The sequence below is a fragment of the Gymnoscopelus braueri genome (assembly GCF_963280865.1).
Source record: "Gymnoscopelus braueri genome assembly, chromosome: 3".
NCBI classification, from domain to species: Eukaryota; Metazoa; Chordata; class Actinopteri; order Myctophiformes; family Myctophidae; genus Gymnoscopelus; species Gymnoscopelus braueri.
Window position 1 is genome coordinate 23,032,531 of NC_137612.1, and position 24,652 is coordinate 23,057,182.

At 40.9% G+C, this 24,652-nt stretch overlaps 2 protein-coding genes across 2 annotated transcripts; one reads left to right on the forward strand and one right to left on the reverse strand.

The window, feature by feature from the left end:
* The first annotated feature begins 1,037 nt into the window (after positions 1–1,037).
* Positions 1,038–13,476, forward strand: nudt3b (nudix (nucleoside diphosphate linked moiety X)-type motif 3b). Its single transcript, XM_080422176.1, has 5 exons — positions 1,038–1,317; positions 4,655–4,765; positions 9,177–9,221; positions 9,322–9,406; positions 9,755–13,476. Exons 1-5 carry the CDS (start codon positions 1,219–1,221, stop codon positions 9,949–9,951), a joined length of 537 nt encoding a protein of 178 aa, XP_080278302.1. The 5' UTR covers positions 1,038–1,218; the 3' UTR covers positions 9,952–13,476.
* A 2,824-nt stretch (positions 13,477–16,300) lies between these two features.
* On the reverse strand, positions 16,301–19,760 carry rps10 (ribosomal protein S10). The gene is made up of 6 exons (XM_080422186.1): positions 19,670–19,760; positions 18,659–18,808; positions 17,883–18,057; positions 17,007–17,087; positions 16,700–16,755; positions 16,301–16,409 (listed from the first exon to the last, which is right to left on the reverse strand). The coding sequence occupies exons 2-6, from the start codon at positions 18,806–18,808 to the stop codon at positions 16,365–16,367; spliced, it is 507 nt and encodes a 168-aa protein (XP_080278312.1). The 5' UTR covers positions 19,670–19,760; the 3' UTR covers positions 16,301–16,364.
* Between the last annotated feature and the right edge of the window lie 4,892 nt (positions 19,761–24,652).

Consider the following 24,652-nt stretch of genomic DNA (forward strand, 5'->3'; position numbering starts at 1 on the left):
CAGTGCAGCAAAATATGTACTAATGAGGTGTCCCAACCCCACTTATAGGGGCGGCTACACCGCCAAAAAATACCTCAAAATTGTACTTAAGTACAGCACTTGAGTAGATGTACTTAGTTACTTTGCACCACTGTATGTAATATGCCAACTAGCCATTCTAGGGCAAGCTCATACTCGCAACAACATCCCCATGTGGGCAAGCCTGCTGCCTACCGATAATGATCACATCTGGGCGCTGTCCATTGCCTGAGGTGCTGAATTTGTGCCTAATAGTATGAGGGATGAATCAACTTTGTATTGCATTGATTTCACAACATAAATTAAATAAAGGCCAGGGGTGGTGAGGTCAATCGCATTGAACTAGTTGGCACTAAACTTGGAAAATAATCCAACTTGAACAAGAGGCTATTATTGCAGCATATAGTTTGAGCCAAAAGTGCCATTTCTACCTAAACCCCAACCCGGCAACTATTATAGTGGAACAGCCTTTTTTCATCATCCATCCGATGCTGAAATTCTTCAAAACACGATACGTAATATTCTTACGCACTCTCTGGTGCGAAAGGTCTAAATTACGTCGTGGGCGTAGAAGCGGCTTCTTGTAATGGCGACCAGGGTTGCCATGTCCGCTTATTATAAGCGACTATACGCTACTTTTTCCTGTAAAGTTGCGGCGGGTTGCGTTTTTTTGGGGCTTGTTTCTAAAGTGTAGTTGCTTATTTTGGGCTTGTTTCCTAACTGTTGTTTAAACCAGTGGTTCTCAAACATTTTCAAGTCGAGGACCCCCAAAATTAATATGTATTTGTCTGCGTACCCCAATCTGAAAATATTTTATGCCAGGGACCATACATGATTTGTGTTGTTAATTTATTTAATTTTTTTCACATTTTCTTCTTTTTTTAAATAGCCAATCTACAAGCTCAAACAGCCGATGCATATCTTTAAAAGTGCTCATGTGGCCTAATAGTCGCTTCTTTTGGGCTTGTTTTCATAGACCTAGCCGCTTGTTTCTCACGCAGAACCTGGCAACACTGATGGCGACCGTGCCGTGGATGTGTGCCTATCGTTTGTGAAGATGAAGCGGAGAAGAAGTTATCTCTTTTAAAGCAGCAAAAACGCCGATGTTCCCCCGCATAGCAGGAGGACTTTAAGCGTCTCATCATAACTCAGCGCTCTCTCTATTAGGGGTCCATATAATAATACTTTAGAACTTTAGCCATGATGAAGCTCAAGTCCAACCAGACCCGGACGTACGACGGGGACGGATACAAGAAGCGGGCCGCCTGCCTGTGCTTCAGGAGCGACACGGAGGAGGAGGTGAGTCCGAGGATGGAGATCTATTCACGGCCAACATAGACGCCTCGTCGCGCCAGCGGCTCGATCGACAAAATCGACGTGTTCCCCAGTGAAACGAGGCGTCGAGGAGTGTCACGTCGACATTTTTCACGGTGGAAAACAGGTCGTTTATGTCGAACGACACGATCGCGCCGATCAAGTAATGACGTTGTGGGCCAGCAGGCTGAATGGATCCCGTGGTGTCTTCTCTGTGAACCTGTAAACGTTACATAATCAATAGTCAATAAGCATGGATGGTGTTTCTATAGCAGCTGTTTTAACACAAGCGAGTCGCCGACAGACGTGGCCTTGGCGTTGGTGGTTCTGCTTTTAGTTGTGTTTCTGGTCAAGCAGAGTGTTATGTAAGCTACTTTAGCCCAGCAGCAAACACACAGCAGGCTAGCTGGCAGCAGTCAGTCTGAGTCTGCTGCCTGCTGGACATGGAGCCAGGTCGTTAGCAAGCAACACGCTACTAGCTAAGGCTAGCAGGCTAATCGTAACTGGAAGACTCGCCCCAAAACACACTCGCCCCCATTTTTTTTCGCAGACCGTTCGCCCCCAGTTGTGTATTTGTTTTACTGATGATAAGGTTAGATATAAGCTTAGGCATAGTTTTACTGAGTTTATGCTTAGGAATAAGGTTAGGTTTCGGCAGTGGTATTAGGTATATTGGTGATTTCATTTTTGTATTTTAATGACGTCACATGCACGCATGCGTGTAGAACAGTGATATTGTATGAGAGGTAGGCTGCACTAGCGCTCCTGTTTTCGTGTATAGAGGGGCGGGTGTATAGAGGCGCGGAGAGATTGCGCCTGATCCCATTGGTTCACCGATCTGTCCGTCAACCCCCGCCCCGTTAACACAACATTATGAGCGACGCCCACTGCACTCTGGTTGGTTGGGGAAATGAAACACTTCCTATACCGGGTACACTGATGCGCTCCTCCAGGCTTTTATTTTTTAGCAAAACTAAACAATAAAAGCCTGGAGATCGAGGCTATATGAGAGGCAACCAGTGACAAGAACAATATTAGAAAATATATTCTTATTGACCTTATTGTGAGATTAATATAAATTTGACTAAGGTTTACAGGTGTATAAATAGTAGTAGGAAACATGCTTTATAGGTTATGACTAGTTTTTAGCCTAGTATTAGTTTTTGTAAATCTTCCTCACTGGTAAACCTGTTATGCAAAGTAGCACACGCGTGCACGTACAGTGCCGCGCATGAAAATGTATTGGCCACACGCCGTGGTGTCCCGTGAAGCGACCAAAACACAGCAGGATTTAGGCCAGTTTACTGAATCTGGTCCAGAGTTATCCTATGGTAGTGGACCGAAAATTCCACTACCATGCCATGTCTCCAACTTCAGTAAAAAATAAACAAAACTATTTAGCTATTCACTAAAACAAAGGCAGTTTTGTATTGTTGAAAGTCTATTCTCCAGGGTGGGAAGGCTCTCAGAACCCCACCTTCTCTATATAATACACTTTTTGGGCAGAAAATAAATCATGTCCGCCAGACCGAAATTATTGTATTTACTCCACTGCGCCCTCTACAGATCTGGTCAATGATAATTGATATTGACCAGATCTGTAGTGGAGTAAATACAATAATTTCCATCTGGCGGACATAATTTCGCCGGATTTGCCCCGGGGCGACTGTGTTTTGGGGCGAGCGTTTTGGTATTCAGGCTAACAGCTGTCGAGTAGCAGCGACCACATCCCATCACAGGACAGACGGGGGTGGCTTGTGATTTGGTTGTTTTTGTTGACACTTAAACGGGTTAATGTTATTTAATTGTCATGGTCCTCTTTTTCGACTGTTTAATCGGCCCACTACCAGTATACCTGCTAAAGCTCTAAGGCTAGCATTGGTTGTTCTCTTAATGTATATTAGCATTAGCCTTCATGGACCAATGCAATGGGATACAATAAACAAATCATTAGCTTTAACAGTATGATTCAAAGGGTGTGAAATGACCAGTGGCTAATGCCATTGCATTGAACGCAATGTGTGTTTAGGCGGCCCCCAACAATTATTCCATAACCATAGCCTTTGTACATAGATCCAACATGTGCATATGCCAGTGGTTCTCAACCTGCGGGTCAGGACCCCCAGGGCGTCCCCACATGATTTTTGGGGGGTCCCCAGATGACATTGAAGTGACAATGTAAGGACTTTTAAGACCTATTTAATATAAAAAGAAAAAGTCCATTACTGCATCAACGGTAATCAACAAACTATACTGTAAAAACTGGTCATACATGGGCCAAATTGTATAATAATATAAGAAAGAGGCAAAAAAAATCTATCATTGCGTGATTGCGAGCTTGTAGATCGTTTTCACAATATTTATCTGTGGAACCGAGTCAAACTAAATGATGTCCCAACTCCTACATTCCAAATGTTTGTCAGGGTGGGGGGGTCCCCAGTTCAAATATGATTGTTTTGCGGGGTCGCGGCCTGAAAAGGTTGAGAACCACTGGCTGGCATATGCCATTCAAATGCATGTGCATTTCCTGAATGGGAAAAAAACAAAAGCCCATAAGTTTCATTTTTGTTATTGTGCTGTAACCTTGTCAACGGACAGGAAGTTTCAAAGGTGGCTTTGTATTGACCAACCAGGGAGGAACTGACACACATTCATGTTTGTGTTAGTATGAGAAGAAAATCAATTATTGACTGTGATGGTCATTTGGATTACAGGAAACATATGGTGTTTATCCATGAAAAGGAACAGCTAGCGTACTTGGCCAGGTACCTAGTCAGACCTTAAATTCTCTGTATTAGATAGTGAATACCTACATCTGAAAATATAGTGAAACATATCGACAGCCCTGCGCACAATCGTACAAGAACTAGTTCTCCAATGTAAAGTCTTAATCAACCTATGGTAGGCCTATGGTAGGAATAAAGTGACAATGGGTGTTTAATGATACTCTGAGACAAATTGACTATTGAATCCATTATTTCACTTGATCAGACTCGGTTATCTAAAAAGCCCCAGTCCTATTCATCATAAAGTATATTGGTTGTTCATCTTTGCTTGCTTCATGGAGCATTGCACCTCAACATCTAGCTCTCTCCATTGTGCTGTTCTGGGCCAATTCCCTGGCTTTTAAAGTGGATGAGGTCCCCTTCATCTTGCTGGTCAGATCATCTTGCCCTTGGGCGTGGGGGCTTCTTGAGGATAAGGGCATGGAGAAGAAAGAGAACTAGCATATCGTGTGTGTGTGTGTGCGTGCGCGTGTGCGCAGTATCTATCTATAAAAGCATTGCTAATTAGATGTCTAAGCATTCTTATTTGTTTTCAGGTGCTACTGGTGAGCAGTAGTCGGCATCCTGACAAATGGATTGTCCCTGGTGGAGGAATGGAGCCAGAGGAAGAGCCCAGTGTTGCTGCAGCTCGAGAAGTGTGTGAAGAGGTTAGTTCTCGTTCTTTTAAGGAACTCTTATCAGAAACATGGTGTAGAGCAATGGTTCCCAAACGGTGTGCCGACTCCGAGGCACACTGGCTGGTGTGCCATGAACGTCCAGGTGTGCCTTGGGATTTTGTGACGACCACACATTATTATTATTGCAAGATTTAGAACAGTGGTTCTCAAAGTGGATTCCAGGGACTCTCTGGGTTCCTTTAGGGGGGTCTAAATTGACCCTTACAAGTCTGTCACTCTGACAGTGTACAAATGGAACCAAATGGACCCTAACTATAACCTAATTTGTACACTGTCAGAGTTAAGGGGAGACCGTGACATTTGAAAGTTTGAGAACCACTGATCTAGAACTATACAAAAAGTTATGAATATTTTTAAATGTACAATTAATATCAGCAGTCATTTTCTAATAACGGAGGCAAATTGTATACCGTCGAAAAATATACTTCAACCACTTACAGCCCGGTGTCCCTATTATGGGTTTGTCATTACAGGCAAACATTGAAAATAGCAGTTCTACAGCTTATAGATTAGCAATTTTCACAGGTGTGCCTGAGAAGTTTGAAAACCAGTGCAGTGGTTCTCAAAGTGGGGTCCAGGGACCATCTGGGTTCCTTGAGGGGGTTCCAAATGGACCCTTACAAGTCTGTAACTCTGAGTGTACAAATGGGGTCCTTGAAATTTAAAAGGTTTGAGAACCACTAGATGACTAGAATAAAGATACCAAGGTTTGAATAGTGATGTTTCCAACAAGCAAAAGTGAGTGTAGCCTGTAGTTTCATGGGGCCCTGACTTTAAAAGGCTGAATATATCATTTGTTGCATGACCCTTTAGTCAGGTATTGCTCCATAAAAATGACTTGTTTGTGTGTCAACATCATTGTTGTTGAGCAAAAGGAAGTATGACCTATGAAGTGGCCCGTAATGTGTCAATGGTGTGGTTCAAGGGGCCCACGTCGCACGAGTCTGAAGCACTTCCACTAGATGGCTGGCACACACAGTTTTGACATCATTGATGAATCCTTCTTTATTCTAGGTAGTGATAGGCAAGGCCTATTACAGTAGTGCCAATTTTGAGCTGTAAATGGTACTCACTACTCAGTTCTTCATAACTGACTTAAAGTAACAACTAAACATAATAAACTTTTGAAATTGTGAAACGGAAACACACCACAGTAGATTATGTAATTCCAGAAACATTACTCAGGGTAAAATCCTCCCTTTGACTCCCTTTGAAGGTGTTAGGCCAGGCCTAACACCTTGTTGTCAGTACTGCAACCTGTTTGCAAGGGCAGAGAGCCTGGCAACATCTACTGTAAGCTGTATATATCAGCATCATGTTTAAAAGCAGAGTTTAAGTGCCAAAGGGAATCACACTGAGATTGTGCATTAGGTTTCCCAGTGGTTAGAGTGCAGCTGTATCCATCCTATAATTCCTGGAAAGGAAAGAACAATGAGCCTGTCTTGTTTGGATATCTTCTGTTTTACAGCAAGCAACAGCCTTGTTAAACAGGCCTACATTGTTGTCTAAAGCTTCCAATTTATATGAAGCTTACTAATTATTTATTTTACACGTGGAAAACATTTGTGACACTGTGTGATGCAGCGCTTTGCGAAAGGGCAACCATAGCTGGATGGGCAGAGAGGCCGTCTGGGAAATAGAAGGTCCCCGGTTTGGCGCTCCGGTCTTAGGTGTTGAAGTGTCCAACTCCCCGCACAAAACACTTAAACCCTAACTGCTCCCCAGGCGCTGCGCCCATAGCGCCCACTGCTCCTAATGGCTAGGATGGATTAGGCTGGATTAAATGCAGAGGACAAATTTCACGTATGTGCAAATGTACTGTGACAAACAATACATTACAGTATGTTTCTATTTAGTTTGATCCCAGTGTGTTTGGACCGCATTCTCCACCTTTGACCGTGAGCCGCTGAATGAATCACTACTATAGGTTGCTTATTTCACGTTACCCAGACTTCTTTCCCCTTTTTGTGTGTGCATGTGTACCCTAACCCTACATTTATCTTAATACGTCCATGCTTTAATCTATAGCAAATATTTCAGCGTTGTGGAAAGCACTTTTACTTTAAATAGTTTTTTAACATTTAAATGGTCAAACCTAGTAAATATGGTTATTAAACTATGGAAATTAAGATTTTCAGGCCGCAAAGGCCTGAATCACATGAATCTAGATTAATGTGGTCTATGTATGGGCTCGTTAAGTTTGATGTTGGATATATATTTGCGTGTGCATGTATTGTATATATTTCACAAATCGATTGAAAATCTTTTATTCATAAAATGTAACAAGTGTGAACATATTTAATTGTGGTGTTCAGATTGTCAGGCCGCTTCGGATGTTACGTTTGCGAAATTTGTTGGCCGATCAAATCCAGATGTTATGTTTGTGATGCCCACCGTCCAGCCACAAGCCAATTTTAATATAAGATTAATATCAAACAAGCTTAAAAAAAGATGGTATTTTCTATTTTCCAAAGGAGAAAGGGTCTGAACGTCAATTATTTGTCTTAGTCTTTGGATATTTAGAACAAAGCTAAAAGCCATTAATGTTTCTCATCCTAAATAGAAGTCAGTGTCCTGCTTATTTGGCTGTAATCCTTAATGTGCCATGAAATCAAATGCAAACTTACAGGGTTAGGGATCAGGGATGTGTTAGTTGTGCCATTCTTAACAGAATGTAACAGAGTGACAAATAAACTCCTTTGAATGGACTCATGGCCAAGGCATTGAATTTCACCCGCCTGCCAGGTCTTGGCAGACTGCTGACTGCATAAAGCCTATTCTGTCTATGATCCCTCACAGTGATGGATGCTGATATCATCTCTTACTCTGGCTGCTACTCAGTAGATACGGCAGCTACCAGGACCTTGTCGCTTGCCAACATATTTGCCACTGGGCCAAGGTCTATGGAGCAGTCACATTGGTGTCGAACAGTCGGAGTTTGTTAAAAGCAGTAAATGGTAACACTGGACCAGTCCAGAAACTTATGCAGTTGACTTTGTGAGCAGGACTTGTTGCAAAACGGTCTACATGTGCTCCTAAGCCTCTTATTGGGCGGTGGTGTAAAAGGACATACTCTGATCCTACAGTAGCTAGCTTGTTCTGATGGTGATGGTGATTGACTGCTTATGCTTATTGGTTTGGAGGCCTGCCAGGGATGATAGGGGCAGGAACATGAGGCTCAGGAGCAGGCCAAAGGTTACATTGCTTTACCTCATCTTGTCTGGCTGTAAATATATACCCTCAGTACATATACTCCCTGACAATGACAGGATTTTAATAATTTTGATATGTGAGCTGGGAAGCATTTTCCTTTTCAACAACACAGTTTTTTTTTTTTTTTTAACCTGGTCTTGGCACTTTTCTAGGCTTCTTCATGCCATATAATCTGGCTGATAGTCTACTGAATGTAGGGCTCAGACTGTGTATGGTTCATGGAGTCAACATTTATTTATAGGCCGAAACTGGAACCAGAAGAAGCTGCGAAGATGTCAGCAGGCACTTGGCTCTGTATCTAAACCTGGCCCGCTATCCACCTTTGGGATAAGTCGGGCCCTTGTCCAAATCAGTGTTGCTGCCACTAATGGCAGCAGTGCAGAACAATTATGGTTTGATTATTTTAGTTTCTTATTTCTTCCTCCCCAGAATCAATACTGTAATTCAGTTTCACAAGACCTTTACTATTGTCAGCTGACGTGAAATTCATAATCGCCTACCTTTGTACATCTTGTTTTACACTCGCATGGTTAAGTCATGCTCCTGTCCATATCCTTACTGAGCCCTTAATAACATTATTATCAGCAACATGAAATGGCTCCATTATCCTCCAATTAGAAATATTGTGACCTTCGGTTATGTGGTCTGCAATGGGATGAAAGTGATTATTAGGCTAGTTGGACTAATCATCTATTCGTCTACCTTTTTATTTCAAATGTAAGTCTGCTGTTGTGATGTGGCGCCCTCTGCTGAAAAACAGCTCATCACTCTTTTTATTTTCGATACAGTATATAAAGAAAAATAAGCTAACATTTCACTCTTGTCTACCAGTAGCTAAAAGTATTGAATGCTCTGTATTTTTATTTTATTTATTTATTTTACTTGTAAACACTACAGTCAAATACCCTTGTATTTATGGTTATGCTTTTATGATTATTGGAGAAATGGTAAATACAGTCACTACATAGCCTTGGGACATAGGCATGTGGCCCTGTTTCTATAGCGTGAGGCATACATTCCCCATTGAACCTTGACCTCCCAATCTCAGGGCGGACACTAACCACAAGGCCACAGAGCGAACATAAATTACTTTGTGCTGATTTTTCTTTTTCTTTTCATGAACATAACGGGCTGTTCATTTCAATACTTTCTTCATTTTGCTCAACAGGCTGGCGTAAAGGGGACTTTAGGACGCTTAGTTGGAGTATTTGAGGTGAGCTTTTCAGATGTCATGCACATGTTTTATTTGATCTTGGATTTGGTTTAATGTTCTGTGGTGGGCTGCCTTTAAGTCTGAATGTTTTACCCAACAGAATGAAGAGCGAAAACACAGAACTTATGTCTATGTTCTTATTGTGACTGATGTGTTGGATGACTGGGAGGACTCGGTCAATATTGGTAAAGTATAACATTTGTTACCTTTTCTTACAAAAAATAAAAAAGGGGATTCTATAAAAATAAAAAAAAGTTCTCATGTAGTCACATGGTGTTTTTGTTTTTGGCTTTCTCTGGGCCTATTTGATATCACAACACACAGGGCTTTATTTGTGTGATTATAACATCAGCTCTGTTAACAACACCCAGCTCTGTCAAAGTGAAGCGTTTGTTCTCAGTTCAACAATGCCAATAAGTAGTTAAGTCATCGTTTCAGCAGCGCGACGCTGTTGCTGTCGTCGATGCTGTCGCTGCCTCCATCCGCTTGAACTCAATCTGACGGCTGCCTGTGTTGCTCTTCTCTGTCTACAGGAAGAAAAAGGGAGTGGTTTAAAATAGACGATGCCATACAAGTGTTGCTGTGTCACAAGCCTGTGCAGGCCACCTACTTCGAGGCTCTCCAGGAGGGTTGCCTGACCAGCAACGGAACACCCTTGGTGGCAACGATAGCCGGGGACCTCTCCCCTACCTACAACATCAACCAGAGCTCCGTCTCGGATATCAGATAACTAAAACACAAACACTGATGCCCCCCCCCACTCTCACCCCTCCCCAGGAGCTTACGCACCGCTCGCGCTCTTACTTGTATCGTTTTTCGGTATGTTATTTTCTCTTCTCTTTTATCTCAATAAAAATAACATGGTTTGCCTTGCCAACTCCTTGGTGCCAGTATTGTGGCACACACTTGATGACAAGTGAATATTCTAAAACACTTTGTAAATGTCATCTTTGACACCCCCCCCTCGTCCTCCCCTGTGTCTTTTTCTTTGTACTGACAATTGCATGAAATGTTCCCACTATCCTGAACCTTCCACCCCAACCCTTACATTCTCCTTCCTCAACACGCCCTTAGCGTGGAGTTTATTGAATGCAAGAACTACTTTTTACTGTTGTAATGTAAAAGTGTATACTTAGTGCTTAAGCTGAAGGCTTTCCGTGGTCTTTTTAAATGTCTCCCTCTTATTTTTTATTTCTTTGGACTTCTTTCCTTTAGTTTCTGTGGGTGAATGTGCTCGTGAGTATATCCTCCTCTCTTGTAAGGATAGGAAATGTTCTGTGTCTGAATGGACTGAATTGTGGGAAGTGACTTATCTTTGCATGAGTGCTGTTTTTATGTTCCTCTCACTCTAACTTGGGTGACCTTGATAACCTTTCTTCATTTTTCTTTTATTTTAGTATTTTCTTTTTGTGGTAATTTTGTCACAGAATTGGAACTACTGTATACAGCCCCTCGGTGAGGTTCTTACCAGTTTTTAAGTGTCAAGTACGCCTCTCCCTCGTTTGGGAAGCTAGCCAATCACTACAGGTTTCACTCTCGGAACAGAGGATATACTGTATATGTTAATAGAGAGAGAGCGAGAATGTTAATGCACAATGTAAAATCATCTTAGTGTCTTTACCTGCTATTTAATCCCTTCATTCTGTATTTTTATTTTTTATTTTTTGATCTCTTGGGTTGAGTTGGTTCTGAATGACTGCAATGTCTTCCTCTGTATGCTAAGAGGGGTATAAAGCCTGATTTATGCTTCGGCGACAAAGTGTATTTTCAATTGAAAAAGTGTCGGATGCGTCAGGACTTTTCTGTTTGGAATTACATTATATTTGTCGAGCTAAATCATGCTTTTGGAGTGTGGTTTCCAAAAACGATGGGCTCGTAATTTCAAAATGCAGCACATATCACTTGACTTTTTCTTTCTTTTTTTTTTTTTAAAATCATTTTCCAATGTTTTTACACCTCACATTCAGTTTGGTTGATAGAAATTGTTTACATTGTGTTTAATATACTAGCACTAGACAGGTGTTTTTTAAGATGACTTTTTAGTGGGCACTTTTCAGTATGATTCATGATTGATTTTTCTTTTTAAACCATCATTCGTTAGTATTTAATCTGCATCCCCAGAAACACTCACAAAAACAACTGCTTGACATTGAAAGTAAAGGAATCTAAAATGCTGTCTTTGGCAAGATGCAGAACAAACAAGCCTTGTACAGTTTGAGACCTCATTTTTAATATAAATATGTAAAATGCTTTTGGATACTAGTTTTTCTTCATTTTTGTTTTGATAATTTCTTTCACGTCTGGCAAAAGTCTCTTTAGCCAAGCTGCGTCACTTGCCTCGATGCAGCCCAGAGCAGCTGGCTCAATACTGTGAAACTGGAGGCGCTGTAGATAGCATGTAAGACTTTTTTTTTTATTGTAAATTGTTCATTTCTGTATAGATCAAAGGTGTGAGTACAAATGACAAAACACTTCTCTAAGACATCTGTGTGTGCAACATGTCGTGCAAACCGAGGGCCAGAATTATCTACTCGGATCTTAAGAGTGGCATTGGCTTTCTGAAGTTCATTGAGGATTTTCTCCTTGAGAGATGGCATACAATACATCTTAAAGGCTGTAGAACAAGGGATGCTGCTGAATTGGTGTGGCTGGGAGTGATGGGCCTAATACGAATATTCTGAAAGTTTTCTAAAATCTGATGCTTACATGTAACCATATCCTTTGTTATTATATAATAGGCCTACGTGAGATGATAAAATGAAGCCCACCTCCACTTAGGAGTTTCCAAAACACCTAGACTGCCATTTATACTATCTGTTCCTGGCTTACAGTTTGACAGGCCTGAGACAGTAGCAGAGGTTGTGAAGTAGTGGTGACTTTAATGGGTACTAGACAAGCCTCTGGATTTGTTTCATAAATTGTCATTCCATAAAACTGGGCATGAGTCAATTCACTAGTAGCACCACTCCTTACATTGATAACCCTTAATCTCTGTGTATCTTGCAGATTATTACTTGGTTGAGTATTTAAAAAAAATCTCCCTTGAATTGCTTAAGACTTTGAACTAGCATTTTTATTGCTTTGCATCAGGAGGGCGTGGCGGCCAAAGTCTTCATTTGTAACATCCTGGTACTTTCAAATGTAATACTTTACAAGCCAATTTGACCTATTCAGTCTCCATTTTGTATGTGTACAGTTAGATGTTAACAGGAAGAAATTGTACACGGGTGGTGGGAATTCCAAAACCTGACCCTCTGTGGCTGACAAGGGACTAAACCAGTTGAAGGTGATAATGGCTTGATGTGGGTCACAGCTGCTGTCAAAATGAATGTGAGGAGGATTTTCACAAGTAACAGCCAATGACTGAATGAACATTTATGACCACTTGTTCTTGTTTTTTTTTTCCTTCTCTCTGTGATTTTATCTCTTGTGTTATTGACAAGATAATGTCTTGTACATAGCTAACGCAGCACCCTTATAAACCAGAGGGCCCTTCTCTCCTCTGGCTTTGGTCAATGATGGTTAGTGTAATCTTTCCCCCTAAACCCCTTAATCTTTGACTCCAAATTCGGTCATCATTTCCTAAGTCTCAGATAAAGTAGATGATGGACGCTGAGGTACAGGGGGAGGAGAGCAGTGAATAACGAGGTAATGAGTTGAGTTGGAGCCTATGCATCCTTCCTTATCTTACTGAGATGTCTAATCCATCATCGAATTGACTGTTATTTTTAATGACATCAATGCTTCAGAACCATGAAATGGATGAAAGACTGAATTAAATGGATGCATTTAAAAAATAAAAGGTGGTTTCAGTTAAAAGTAATAAGCTGTTGATGGCACCATCTAGTGGTTAAAGTAGCTATACCATAAAAGCACATCACTTTGTAAAATGAGGAATATCACATGTTCTGCAGTCACAAGTTTCATTTAGCATAGCTGCCCCTGTGGAGTTTATATTTCTTTCAGGTCATGTTCTTAATTGAGCAACCTTAATAGTAATTCTAAACTTCATTAAACAATGTTAATGTACCTATAAAATACTTGGAACTAAATTTTGAATAACACGTGCACTTGTCGCCATTGACCTCAGCCTTGAAGTTACCTACAGTACATATTTGTTGTAATTGTATTCTCCAAGGTATGTGTCACTGGAATTTTCTTTTCCTCTTGTCATTTGGGACTGGAATAAACCAGTGTGAGAAGACTGAAGATTGTAATATAAATGTGCCAACAAATAAACACCAGTATTTCACAATTCAGTCCATTGTCTTTATTGTTGCTGTGGCAATCAATCCAGGTTGTAGTAGCACAATACTGTGTAATGTTTAAGTTGTTAGGGGGGGGGGAATAGATTAAATACACAGGACCACAATGGAAACAAGCCCTCTGGGCTTTTTGTGTTACCCTTTTAGCATTATTGTATAACTGTACCTCAGTACTTTTTACAAACTATTTAAGTATTCAATCAATCAAAAGGTGTAAGTTATAACACCTGAAACTATTATTGTGCTGTGCGGCTTCGAGCAGTGGTGACTTTGGTTGTCAAGCCTTTAGAGAAAGGATGGGTTTCTATTGAACACAACTCTCTACCAGGAATATCACTATCTACTCCATTTATTAGTTAACGGTCTCAGAAGAAATGTACAATATTCTTTGGACCAAACACAAGGTCTCTGGGCTTCAGTCCAAAAACAGCTAAATAGCTCTAGGTGTGTTGAGGGCAATGCCCCTTTTAGGTAATGTAGAGTTCATTCCATCAGTGAGTGGTATGATTACAGTTGACAAATTGTTTGATGGGAATATTTAAATATTGTTCGCAACTCCAACTATATCACAAGAAATAAAGACTGTAATATCAATTAAACAAATAGAAACAATATAGAATAGAACCCATTTCATACATCTCGTTGCACACACTACATCAAAAAATAAAACTAACGTCTCACAGTTAGACACTTCACATCAAAGGACAATGGGAACTGGAGCTGAATACAAAATTGGATGACACCTGGGAAACGTTATGTCAGGGGGTTTTAGGACTATTGCCATGCCACCAGATATTCCACCTTTCTTCTGTATGCAGTCTCAACCCCACCACCGATTAGTCCAAGGACTGTGGCGTCATCTGAAAATTGTGGGGTGTATTAGCAGGGGGCTCAGCACAGCCTTGAGGGGTCCATGTGCTGGTGTATGAATGCCAACTACTGACTGGGGACTGTCTGATAGAAAGTTGAACACCCAGTTGCAGAGGCATGTCAGTCCGACGGTGAGGAGTTTTACTAATAGTTTGTGTAATATGACTGTTTTGAATGCCGAGCTGTACCTTGCTAATTGTAAATCACTCTGGATTAAGAGCGTCTGCTAAATGCCTAAATTGTAGTTAATAAAGGGCGGCCATAGCTGACTAGAAAGAGGCCATCTGGGAATCAGACGGTACTTAGGTTCAACCCCAGGTCTGCCCAGTCTGTGTTGAAGTGTCCCTGAGCAAGACAACTGCTCCCCAAGTGCTGTAGTGCCCAAAGCGCCTAAAAGTTAGTATGGGTAAATAAAGAGCACACATTTCATGTATGTGCAAACGTACAATATCCCAAAGGAGAGGGGAATAAATTATTAAATTCTACATGCCAGTATTCTGGTCTGTGGTCGTTACCCTCAGGTAGGAGGGCTGTATTGGATGACATCATTGACTGCTTCAGTGGATTGGTTCTGACCATATGCAAACTGTAGTGGGTCCAAGGTATCAGCAAATACAATTACTATTTAAGGTGCTGTGATATTTTTGTTCAAATCAGAGTTTTAAATAGCTACAGTCCAATAGCAACCACTGTTATACAGATAGTGTTTGTTCAGTAACAGGTTTCTCCATCTTTCCAGCTCTTTCGTAAACTGAAATTGGTGTCCCACCTGAAAATGTGTTTACTAAAGAACTGGAGAGAGAAACCTGTTGCTGAACTGTAGAACTTAAATTACTTTTCGTTTCAACCAAAGCATTAACATACATCATTTTTTTCAGAAAATAGAACTTTAACATTTTACAATTTCTATTATGAGAACAAGATAGACCAAAACCTTTCCAGTTGTCTGCATGTCAAACATGACTTGGAAGTTCCATCGTGTATTTGTAAAGCAAAGATACAAATTTCAAGTATTTGTGTCGTTTGTGTGTCAGGTGTAACTTGTGATTCTCTCTATTTACCCTGTGTTCCCAATATCTTAAAGTTTGCTATGCTCTTAATTTCTATAAGAAATGCTACCGTTATTGTTTGTCCACAGAAATATATTACTGGTACATCTCCAGAGCATCAGTCTTCAACAGGGGTTCAGGGACTTATAGGGGTCCTCAAGTTAAATGGCAATTTTGTGATAGGTTCTTTTTTACATTTTACATTAACCACAGTGCTTACAGTTACCACCCATTTCCATCTTAATTCCTCAAAAGTTCGAAACTTAACTTCGGGCGAATATTTCTCTCCTTCAATAATAGCAATTGTTTTTGTATTTTATATCATTATCGTTGATAGTAACCATTATAACGATGTATAACTTGTAAGGCTCGTGCAATGATCAACACAGCTAAATGTGTGGGTAGCGCCCCCCCCCAAACATTTGCTAATATGCTTCTGTAGGTAATTACGCTCATTTTGAGCGACTTGCCAGTCACAGGTGTGTGACTGGCACCGAGCATGGGTCATTCAAAACGAGAGCGAACAACAGAAGCATATGGGGGTATTTTGGCAAAATGGCACTACCCACACTAGCTGTGTTGTAATTCCACGATCCTCACAAGTTATAAAGGTGACTAATCAAATCATTAAACGATAATATACAATATCAATTGGTATTATTGAAGAGGAGAAATAACCGACCGAATACAAGTTACCTAACTTTTTTGAGGAGTTAATATACTTATATTTACAACAGAAGTTTTAACATCCGTCAACAGATGCTCGGGGTCAGTCTTAGTTAAGTAACTGGCAGCCCCTCTGCTCACTGGTACAGAGATATGCCTTCATGTACAGTGTAGTTTTCTCCCAATGTCATACCTAGGTACATAAATGACTGATGCAAGATCAGGCATGTTGTGTTTTGGCATTTTTTATTGTACAGAAACTTATTGTACAGAAACAATGAACAAATTGAAATTTACTGTGGCTGCTGTCCTCCTCTGCCACGTCCAAAGCCACCCCTCTGTGGAAGAAAGAAATATCCCAAATTAAACAAATGGCTACAATCAGATGCAAGACAAAGACTGTCAACAAGCCTATATTCAGTCAATTTACATCTAGAGGTAGTTTTTTTTATACAAGAACAAAAAGATATAAGCAATTTCCCCTCCCCAGGGAACAGAAACCCCCCTTTCCCTCCTCAAGAGATCACATCATCATAAGAGTCAGACCTCAAGTAAAAACATTTAACCATCTGAGAATGAATTGATTCCAGTTCTCTATTGTAATAATGGGTAGGAGTACACTACTTACGAACTGAAACTCAGTGGCTGCACCAGCTCCTGCCTCTGCTTTCTTGTCAGCACCAGCTGGAAGGCAAATGCATTATGATCAGTGACAGATTCCCTTTACAAAATAAAGCTCCCGAACGTTCACAAACGCTATCATGCAGTCCATAAGCTAGCCAATATAGCATCATATTGTTTCTTCATGGACATAAATGGCTTAAGAGTCCCCCCCCCCCCCAAAACAAACTAATTTAGCCAAACACTTGTAATTGGACTATATAAACAACCCAGTGTAAAAGGAATGACCGATACCGTGTTAATGCTTTACTTACGTGGTGCAGCAGAACGCCTGTAAGAATCTCTGTCAGCCTCTCCACCACGGTTGAGGCGGGCTGGCCTCTCTCCCTCCATACCTAGAGAAAAAGAAGATGTAAGAATCAGACATGTCCTCCAACTACAACTTGGAGAAAGCACTCAACTTTAGAAAGTCTTCCAGCAATGAAAAGTATGTTCAAGTTTACTGTAGGATATAGCAGCTGTAGTATCAGTTTTCAATGTCTTATTTAAAAAGGCTGACAGATCATCAGCTGGACATCAATGTGATACGGTTTCACTGTGATAGACACCCTTCTAAGTTTGTTTTAAATATTATTTAGTGCAGAAATATCCAAGTTGGCTTTTAGCGTGACACCCTATGCGCTAAGTAGTCCCAAAATGCAATCATTTAAAAAGAAATGGTGCCCTATGCCCTGTCCTCTTTGAACCAAATTATCTTTTAATCAGTGAAGTCTGCAACTTTGAATAGACGTTCCCCTCTGAAATGCTACCACACAGCAGGTCTGCATCAATTGAAAGGGGTGACAATTGTCTGGCAACTGTGACCATTTAGGGTGTAGGGTGTACACGTTTACACACACACACACACACACACACACACACTCTAATGCCCTGCATCTGTACCGTCTCTGGCACCTGAATTTCCCTCGTGGGATCAATAAAGGTATCCATCCATCTACCTACCCACCCAAATACCATGTCGTATTTTAAGATATGCTGTCCCAAAAGATGTCATGGAGTGATTAGTGAAAAGTTACCTCTACTGTCGAAAGTATTGTAAGCATAGACATTAGTAGCTGGTCCAAAAGATTCATATAATAGATCTCAATCAAAATCCTTCCAACAATCTGCACAACATTTAGAGAGCCTACCCTTGGGCCTGGGCCTTGCGGTCTCAGGGCGAATCTGGCGACGCAGGGTGGCGGGCACAATCTCAGGGGGGAGGTGGAGGAAGTCCCTCAGGTACTGGATGCCATCATTGGTGAGGTACCAATAGAAGTGGCGCCATGCGAACTGCTCCTTTACGTACCCACACGACTTCAAGGACTGCAAAGACAAGCATGCCCCAACATGTATTTATCAAACGCATGCATACAAACGATAACATGACACAACCATCTTGAAGTCATTCAGTGTACACCAAGTAAGCCTAATATACAAATATATATGGGTTCAGTTCAAAATCTGACCCATCACTGCAAGAGCAAATCAAATGTGGTTAGCAGTACAAATATTATACAAGCCGTTGGCCAGCATATAAAAACAGACATGCTTGCTGTGCAAAACATCACATGGCAAGTGATGCCAGTAAAATAGGTTAACTGTCAAACAAGCAAAACAGCATGACCCATATAGCAATGAACTAACTTCAACCCTTCACCCCTTCTCCCCCCCACCCCTCACCCCCAACTGTACATATTATCTTTTGCTACTAGTAGGAATTATGTCATGGCCACACGCAACACTGATGTTTAGGATGTAGTATATTATTGTAGGTCTTTAAATCTCTATGAATTTAACACACAGGACCTCAATGGAAACAAGACCTCTGGACTTTTTTGGGGATATCCTTTTGACCAAGTGTATGACTGTACTCGTGCTGTTTGAATTTCTAATCTAATAAAAGTATTCAACCCCAATTTCTTACCAGCATTGCTTTCATAACATGAAGGTTGGGCACATTCTTGTCAGAAAGTTCTGGGTGCTTGGCCAGATGGACATCTTTCTTAGCCACCATGACCCCCTCCTTGAAGAGGAGCTCATAGATGGCAATGCGATTCTTCTTGGGCATCAGCATCTGTCAAAGGCAATGTGAGGACGTTACCCCACTTGACATAAAGCACAGCAGCAGACATATAGGACAGCAAGCAGACATATAGCCCCCAGGAATGTATGCTTCAACTCGACATATGGCCCCCAGGAATGTCTGTCTCAACTTGCTGCTTGCATAGCAATGTAATCATGACCTTAAACAACCTCAGACAACCCCTACTTCATTTCAACACATCCAGGCACCCCACTCTTTACAATATATTGTACACAAATTGTATTAGACGTTTTATCTTGCTGGTTTATAGCCCTTTTTAATCCTTCTACCTTGTCAAGAAATCGTACCCAGTTAACATGTTTTACTCTCGTGTTCCTGGTAATAGATCCATGGTACCTGACTATTTGAGATGTAACGAATGACCGTTTATAATCGTTATTAAGAAGGAAGTGATAGATAGCTTCCATTGTGTTAGCTTCAGTAGCTAGCTAGCTAGCCATTTTAGTCGTATTCGGCATAATACCAAAAGCGGACAGATTACATTTACAAGTCAATTGTTTTAATAAGATAGACAAGCAGATGCCAATTATTGTCCAGGCCAAACATTACAGTTAGCTATGAGAATTCTCAAGCATAGGCGGTGTTTGACAGAACTGCACAGAAGGCAATAGCAGACACTATAAAAATGGCAGTCGTTCGATGATGACATCTGAGCCGAATTTACTCGGTGAATTCTAACACATTTTTACGGTTTGGACACATATTTACACGATTAATATGCTCGGGAATGTGTCCACTATATAGATTCCCATCCCTAATCGACATTCAAAGTTTTATAACCCATAAGATGTCTAAGATTAACTTAGATACAGAAGGGCGGCATTTCCTTACCTTTGCGTTAGGAATGAGACCGGAGCCGGAAAAGGACAGACCTCTACTCACCAGCAGGGTTTATTGTTGCTCCCTGAGTCCCTGTGCCAGCTGTTAGATATAGCGCCATCTGCTGGCACAGGGGTGAACAGTGGTGGAAAGTAACCAAGTATATGTACTCAAGTATTGTTCTTAATACAATTTTTACTTTACTGGATTTTAAATTTTCAGTACTTTTACTTTTACTCCACTACATCTCAGAGGCAAATATTGTACTTTTACTCCACTACAATTATATGAAAACTTTAGTTACTAGTTACTTTGTAGATTTTGATGATTATTAAAAAACACATTAACCTCTCAGATATATGCTTTGGCTATTTGAAAATAGCCGATCTACAAGCTCACAACACGTCGCTTTGCAACAAGTTGTGAGCTTGTAGGTCTGCTATTTTTAAAAGATTTTTTGACATTTCAAAACTTGTGAAATGGGCCATTCTGCATAATGACTACTTTTACTTTTGGTACTTTAAGTGTATGTTGATGCCAGTACTTTTACACTTTTACTCAAGAAAATTTTGAATACTGGACTTTTACTTGTTGTAACAGAGTATTTCTACATTGCGGTATTGATACTTTTACTTAAGTAACCAATTTGAGTACGCCTTCCACCACTGGGGGTGAAGGGAGCGCAGAATACGCCAAATCAAATAAAAATGCATTTTAAAGTTGTATTCATGTTCGTATTTTTTTGCTCTAAGATTTAACTAAATTCAAAGTTTAATTATATATATATTTTTCCTAGTTTTTGTCATAGCTATCACGCAGCAGTTATACTGATATATTGATGATGGTGTTGGACTATCTCTGCTCCATAGCGTTAGAAGCAGTTTCTAACTGTTGCCCACACACCATCGTTAGTGCAGGCTGCGCAGCCTCTCGTCTGTAGTCAAAATTTAAAATACACCTTTGCTGCTCACCAAAACAAAGACGGGTTTAAGATGTTGAAAAGCCTACTTTCCTTAGTGGGAACACTCCAAGCCCCCCACCTCACGTCTAAAATACACATTTTGGCCAGAAAAAAATAATTTCACCGCATGGAAAAATGTTTTGGCTATTCCACTGCGCCCTCTACAGATCTGGTCAATGGACATTTTCGATGGACAAGATCAGTAGGGGGCGCAGCGGAGTAACGCTTTGGACCAGAGCTAACCATCCCCCATCCAGACACAGTTATGCTCCGTCCGCACGACGGTGTCGCGCGTCAAAAAACCACAGACATACAAGCTCACGACGTGTCGCATCTGCCACACGTTGTGAGCTTGTAGATCGCCGTTTTGTTTTGAAACGCGACACCGTCGTGCGACGAAGTATGAACGTGAATCCAGGCTTCAGGCGCCTCGCCGCCCCTTCTTTCAGCAGCAGCACACACACAGTGTTGCCATGTCTGCTTATTATAAGCGACGTTGGGCTTGTTTTTCTGTAAAGTTGCTCGCAAGTTATTGGTAGTTGCGTTTTTTTGGGCTTGTTTCTTTGATTGATTGATTGATTGATTGATTGATTGATGGAATACTTTATTTAGAAAGACATGGAAACAGTACATGAAAGTAGTCTACAATTCACAATACAAAGGTCCTCTAAACTGGATCGCTCATAAAAGCACAAAGGCTTATTTAAAATGAGATCCCCACACACTCAAATCATGATGACATTTAAGAAGACAGACAGATATACACTAGGCCTACTATTCAGAACGTCATACAATCAGTTTACAGGTTAGTATGAAAAACAAGAAATATGTACAATAAACAGTTTGAGGAGGGGGGGGGGTAGGTTAAGACTTTGACAGGAGCCAGTTTGGAATTGCAGCCTCCTGTCCTTTTAGGGCAGTTTTGAAACTGAGTACGGTTTTACACTCCTTTACTCCTTTTGGTAGGGCATTCCACATTTTTGTTGAATATAGCATGAGAAAGAGTTAATTCCCTTGTTTGTGCCAAATCTGGGTTGAACATGATCAGTGGAGCTGCCTCTGGTGTTGTGATTGTGGACTTCATTTACATTTTTGAAGTATTTAGACAGGTGCATGGGTATCCCGATGGTGTGGTGTATCTTGTAGACCAGGCCCATTGAAAGTTCAGTTGCCGTACTCTGTCCTCAACCCTGAGCCATGATTGAACCCTAGCAAAATGAGCAGGGGTTAGATGAGTTGTATGTTTGAGGCCAAGAAAGTAGCCATACCAGTTTGTTTTGGGATGTCTGGAGCCTTATTTTTAAGGCCTTAGTGGTGTTGTGATACCATGAGAAGCACGCATTGTCGAAATGACCTTGGATGAGGGCCCCTGTAAGAATCCTCAAGGTATTCTTAGGTAAGGTATTCTAAAGTGTAGTTGCTTATTTGGGCTTGTTTCCCAATGTTGTTTAAACCAGTGTCAACAAGTCAAGGACTCCCAAATTAATATGTATTTGTCTGCGGACTCCCATCTGAAAACATTTTATGCCAGGGACCCCCATACAAGATTTGTGTTGTTAAAATGTTTCTAAGATATTCCTAATTTTAAAAATTTTCTTTCAAGATTTAAAATAAATAAATAGCAGATCTACAAGCTCACAACGCATCGCTGTGAACTTGTAGATTGGCTATTTTCAAATATCCAACGCATACAGGTTTAAGTGCTCTTGGCCTAATTATAATCGCTTATTTTTGGCTTGTTTTCCTAGACCTGGTTGCTTATTTCTCTCACACACTCTGGCAACACTGCCTTTCAGCACCACCACACACTCACAGAAGAACAGCAACGATACAACGGAGCCCCGAGTCCTACTGAAGAACATGATGATAACCTATTGATATCTCCAGACGTCAAACACTCATTTTGTGCAGGTATGTCATTCTTAATCTTTACATGCATTCATTACAGTTAGCTGATGTACTGTTTGTCTTCTTCTCCTTTTAGAATGATCACTTCAAACCATGCCACATCTTATTATTCTACGACAGGAATTAACATTGTCATCAACCTGTGTTGTTCTCGGCCAAATGGTAGAATGACGTGAATTAATTTGATACAAAATTCGCCTAGTAATGCTTATAACTTTCCAGTTTATCCTTTTGCAAGTACACTAATATTGGTATTTACTTGGTGTTTAAGTGTGGGCTATGCCAGTGGTTCTCAACATGTGGGTCGGGACCCCCAGGGGGGTCCCTACATGATTGTGGGAGGAATGACAATTTAAGTAAAGAAAAAAGACCATTATTGCATCAAAAGTAATCAACAAACTATACTATAAAAACTGGTCAAACATTGGCCAAATTGTCAAATAATATAAGAAAGAGGGGAAAAAAATGAAAATAGCCGATCTACAAGATCACAAGTTGTGAGCATGTAGATCTGCCATTTTCACAACATTTAGTCAAGTCAAACTAAATTGAATGCCTCAACTCATAAATTCCAAGTGCTTAACAGGGTGGGGGGGGGGGTCCCCAGTTCAAATATGATTATTTTGGGGGGGGGGGGTCACTTCCTGAAAAGGATGAGAACCACTGATCTAATGCCTCTGAACCGCTGCCAGACTCCCCATCAATGGTATATACCCTAAGTACTGTTGACTCAGAACATTGTGTATGGGTTCTCACAGCACTGCTGCATGCTATTGATCTTCAATAGCACAAAGTCTTAAACAAAGTAGGACTGTTGTTGGCGTTGTTTTTTAGCAGTTGCTGTGCTGTGCACCACTTGAAAGCATAGCCTACACTTGCTGGCTGCAGCAGAGTACTGCTGCAAGTGCTTCATCAAAGAACAGGTCTCTGGGGGGGGGGTCTTCGGAGGGGGTGGTCTTCGCTTCCAGGGGAACCACTAGTTTCGGAGTGATTTATTGTTTGTGGAACAGCTGGTGGTGGTTACGCAGTGTCACAATTGCCCTGAGGTCGCTGACCTCCATCTGTAGTCTGACTCTCATGAGAGCTGTCCAGGGTACTGATCCCTCTGACATCACATCATAATAACACTGTTGCGTCTGATCACACAACCTGGTGGTCACTGTCGTTCGGAATTGTCCAAAGCAGTGGTTCTCAAACTTTAAGATTTCAAGGACCACCCTCTCAGAGTTACAAACCTACAGAATTTAGATAGCATGTTATGTAGACAGATGCCAGGGGCCAGTTGCACCACCACCTCAAAATAGCAGATCTACAAGCTCATAGCGCGGCACTCGGTGCCGTGCTATGAGCTTGTATATCTGCTATTTTTGAATAGCCAAAGAAATATAAAAATGCCACAGATACTTTCCCGGCTATTATAGCTTAAATGGCTTTTTTAAAAGCCATTTAAGCTATAACTAGGCTAAGTTTGAACTTGTGCGAGGTGGTGCAACTGGCCCCTGGTCATTGTTTACCTGGCATCCTATAGTGTGTATAGTTTCAATGTACATATTATAGATCTTTGGGATATTCTACTGTTAGACCGATGATAGGTTCTTGGTTCACCTATGATCCTAGATGACTATTTCTATGCATTTGATGTATTACCTTGTGTTGTCCTTGCTTACTGTAAATCGCTCTGGATTGAGAGCGTCTGCTAAATGCCTAAATTGTAATTGTAATTGTAAAGGTCCATTTAGAACCCCCTCAAGGAACCCTGAGGGTGCCTGGACCCCTCTCTGAGAACCACTGGTCTAAAGTAGACATGTACTGAGTTATTACTGTCTTTATTTTCTTGTGGATAACACAGGTTAAAGGGGAAGCAACAGAGAGATACAGAAATTATTTTGGTTAATACATTTCTACTGCCCTGCGTTCAGCATGCCTGATATACCAACCTATTTATTTATACCACCAAATATATATATAGGCTGCTGCTACACAGTTCCAGATGAACATAGTCAAATGTTTCTGTTTTCACTGCAATTTAGTAATCCACAGTGACATCTGTTGGGCTGCTTTGAAATGCTTTATACTTCCCATAACTAATATTGAAATCACAAAACAATATGTTTATTTTAGCAAAT

Excerpts from the sequence above, each read along its gene's own strand:
- nudt3b (XM_080422176.1), top strand. The coding sequence starts at position 1,219 with ATGATGAAGCTCAAGTCCAACCAGACCCGGACGTACGACGGGGACGGA. Across the intron at positions 9,222-9,321 it reads GCTTAGTTGGAGTATTTGAG|AATGAAGAGCGAAAACACAG; the intron begins GTGAGCTTTTCA and ends TTTACCCAACAG. Across the intron at positions 9,407-9,754 it reads GGAGGACTCGGTCAATATTG|GAAGAAAAAGGGAGTGGTTT; the intron begins GTAAAGTATAAC and ends CTCTGTCTACAG.
- rps10 (XM_080422186.1), bottom strand. The coding sequence starts at position 18,808 with ATGCTGATGCCCAAGAAGAATCGCATTGCCATCTATGAGCTCCTCTTC. Across the intron at positions 17,088-17,882 it reads CGCAAGGCCCAGGCCCAAGG|GTATGGAGGGAGAGAGGCCA; the intron begins GTAGGCTCTCTA and ends CTTTTTCTCTAG. Across the intron at positions 16,756-17,006 it reads CAGGCGTTCTGCTGCACCAC|CTGGTGCTGACAAGAAAGCA; the intron begins GTAAGTAAAGCA and ends TTTGCCTTCCAG.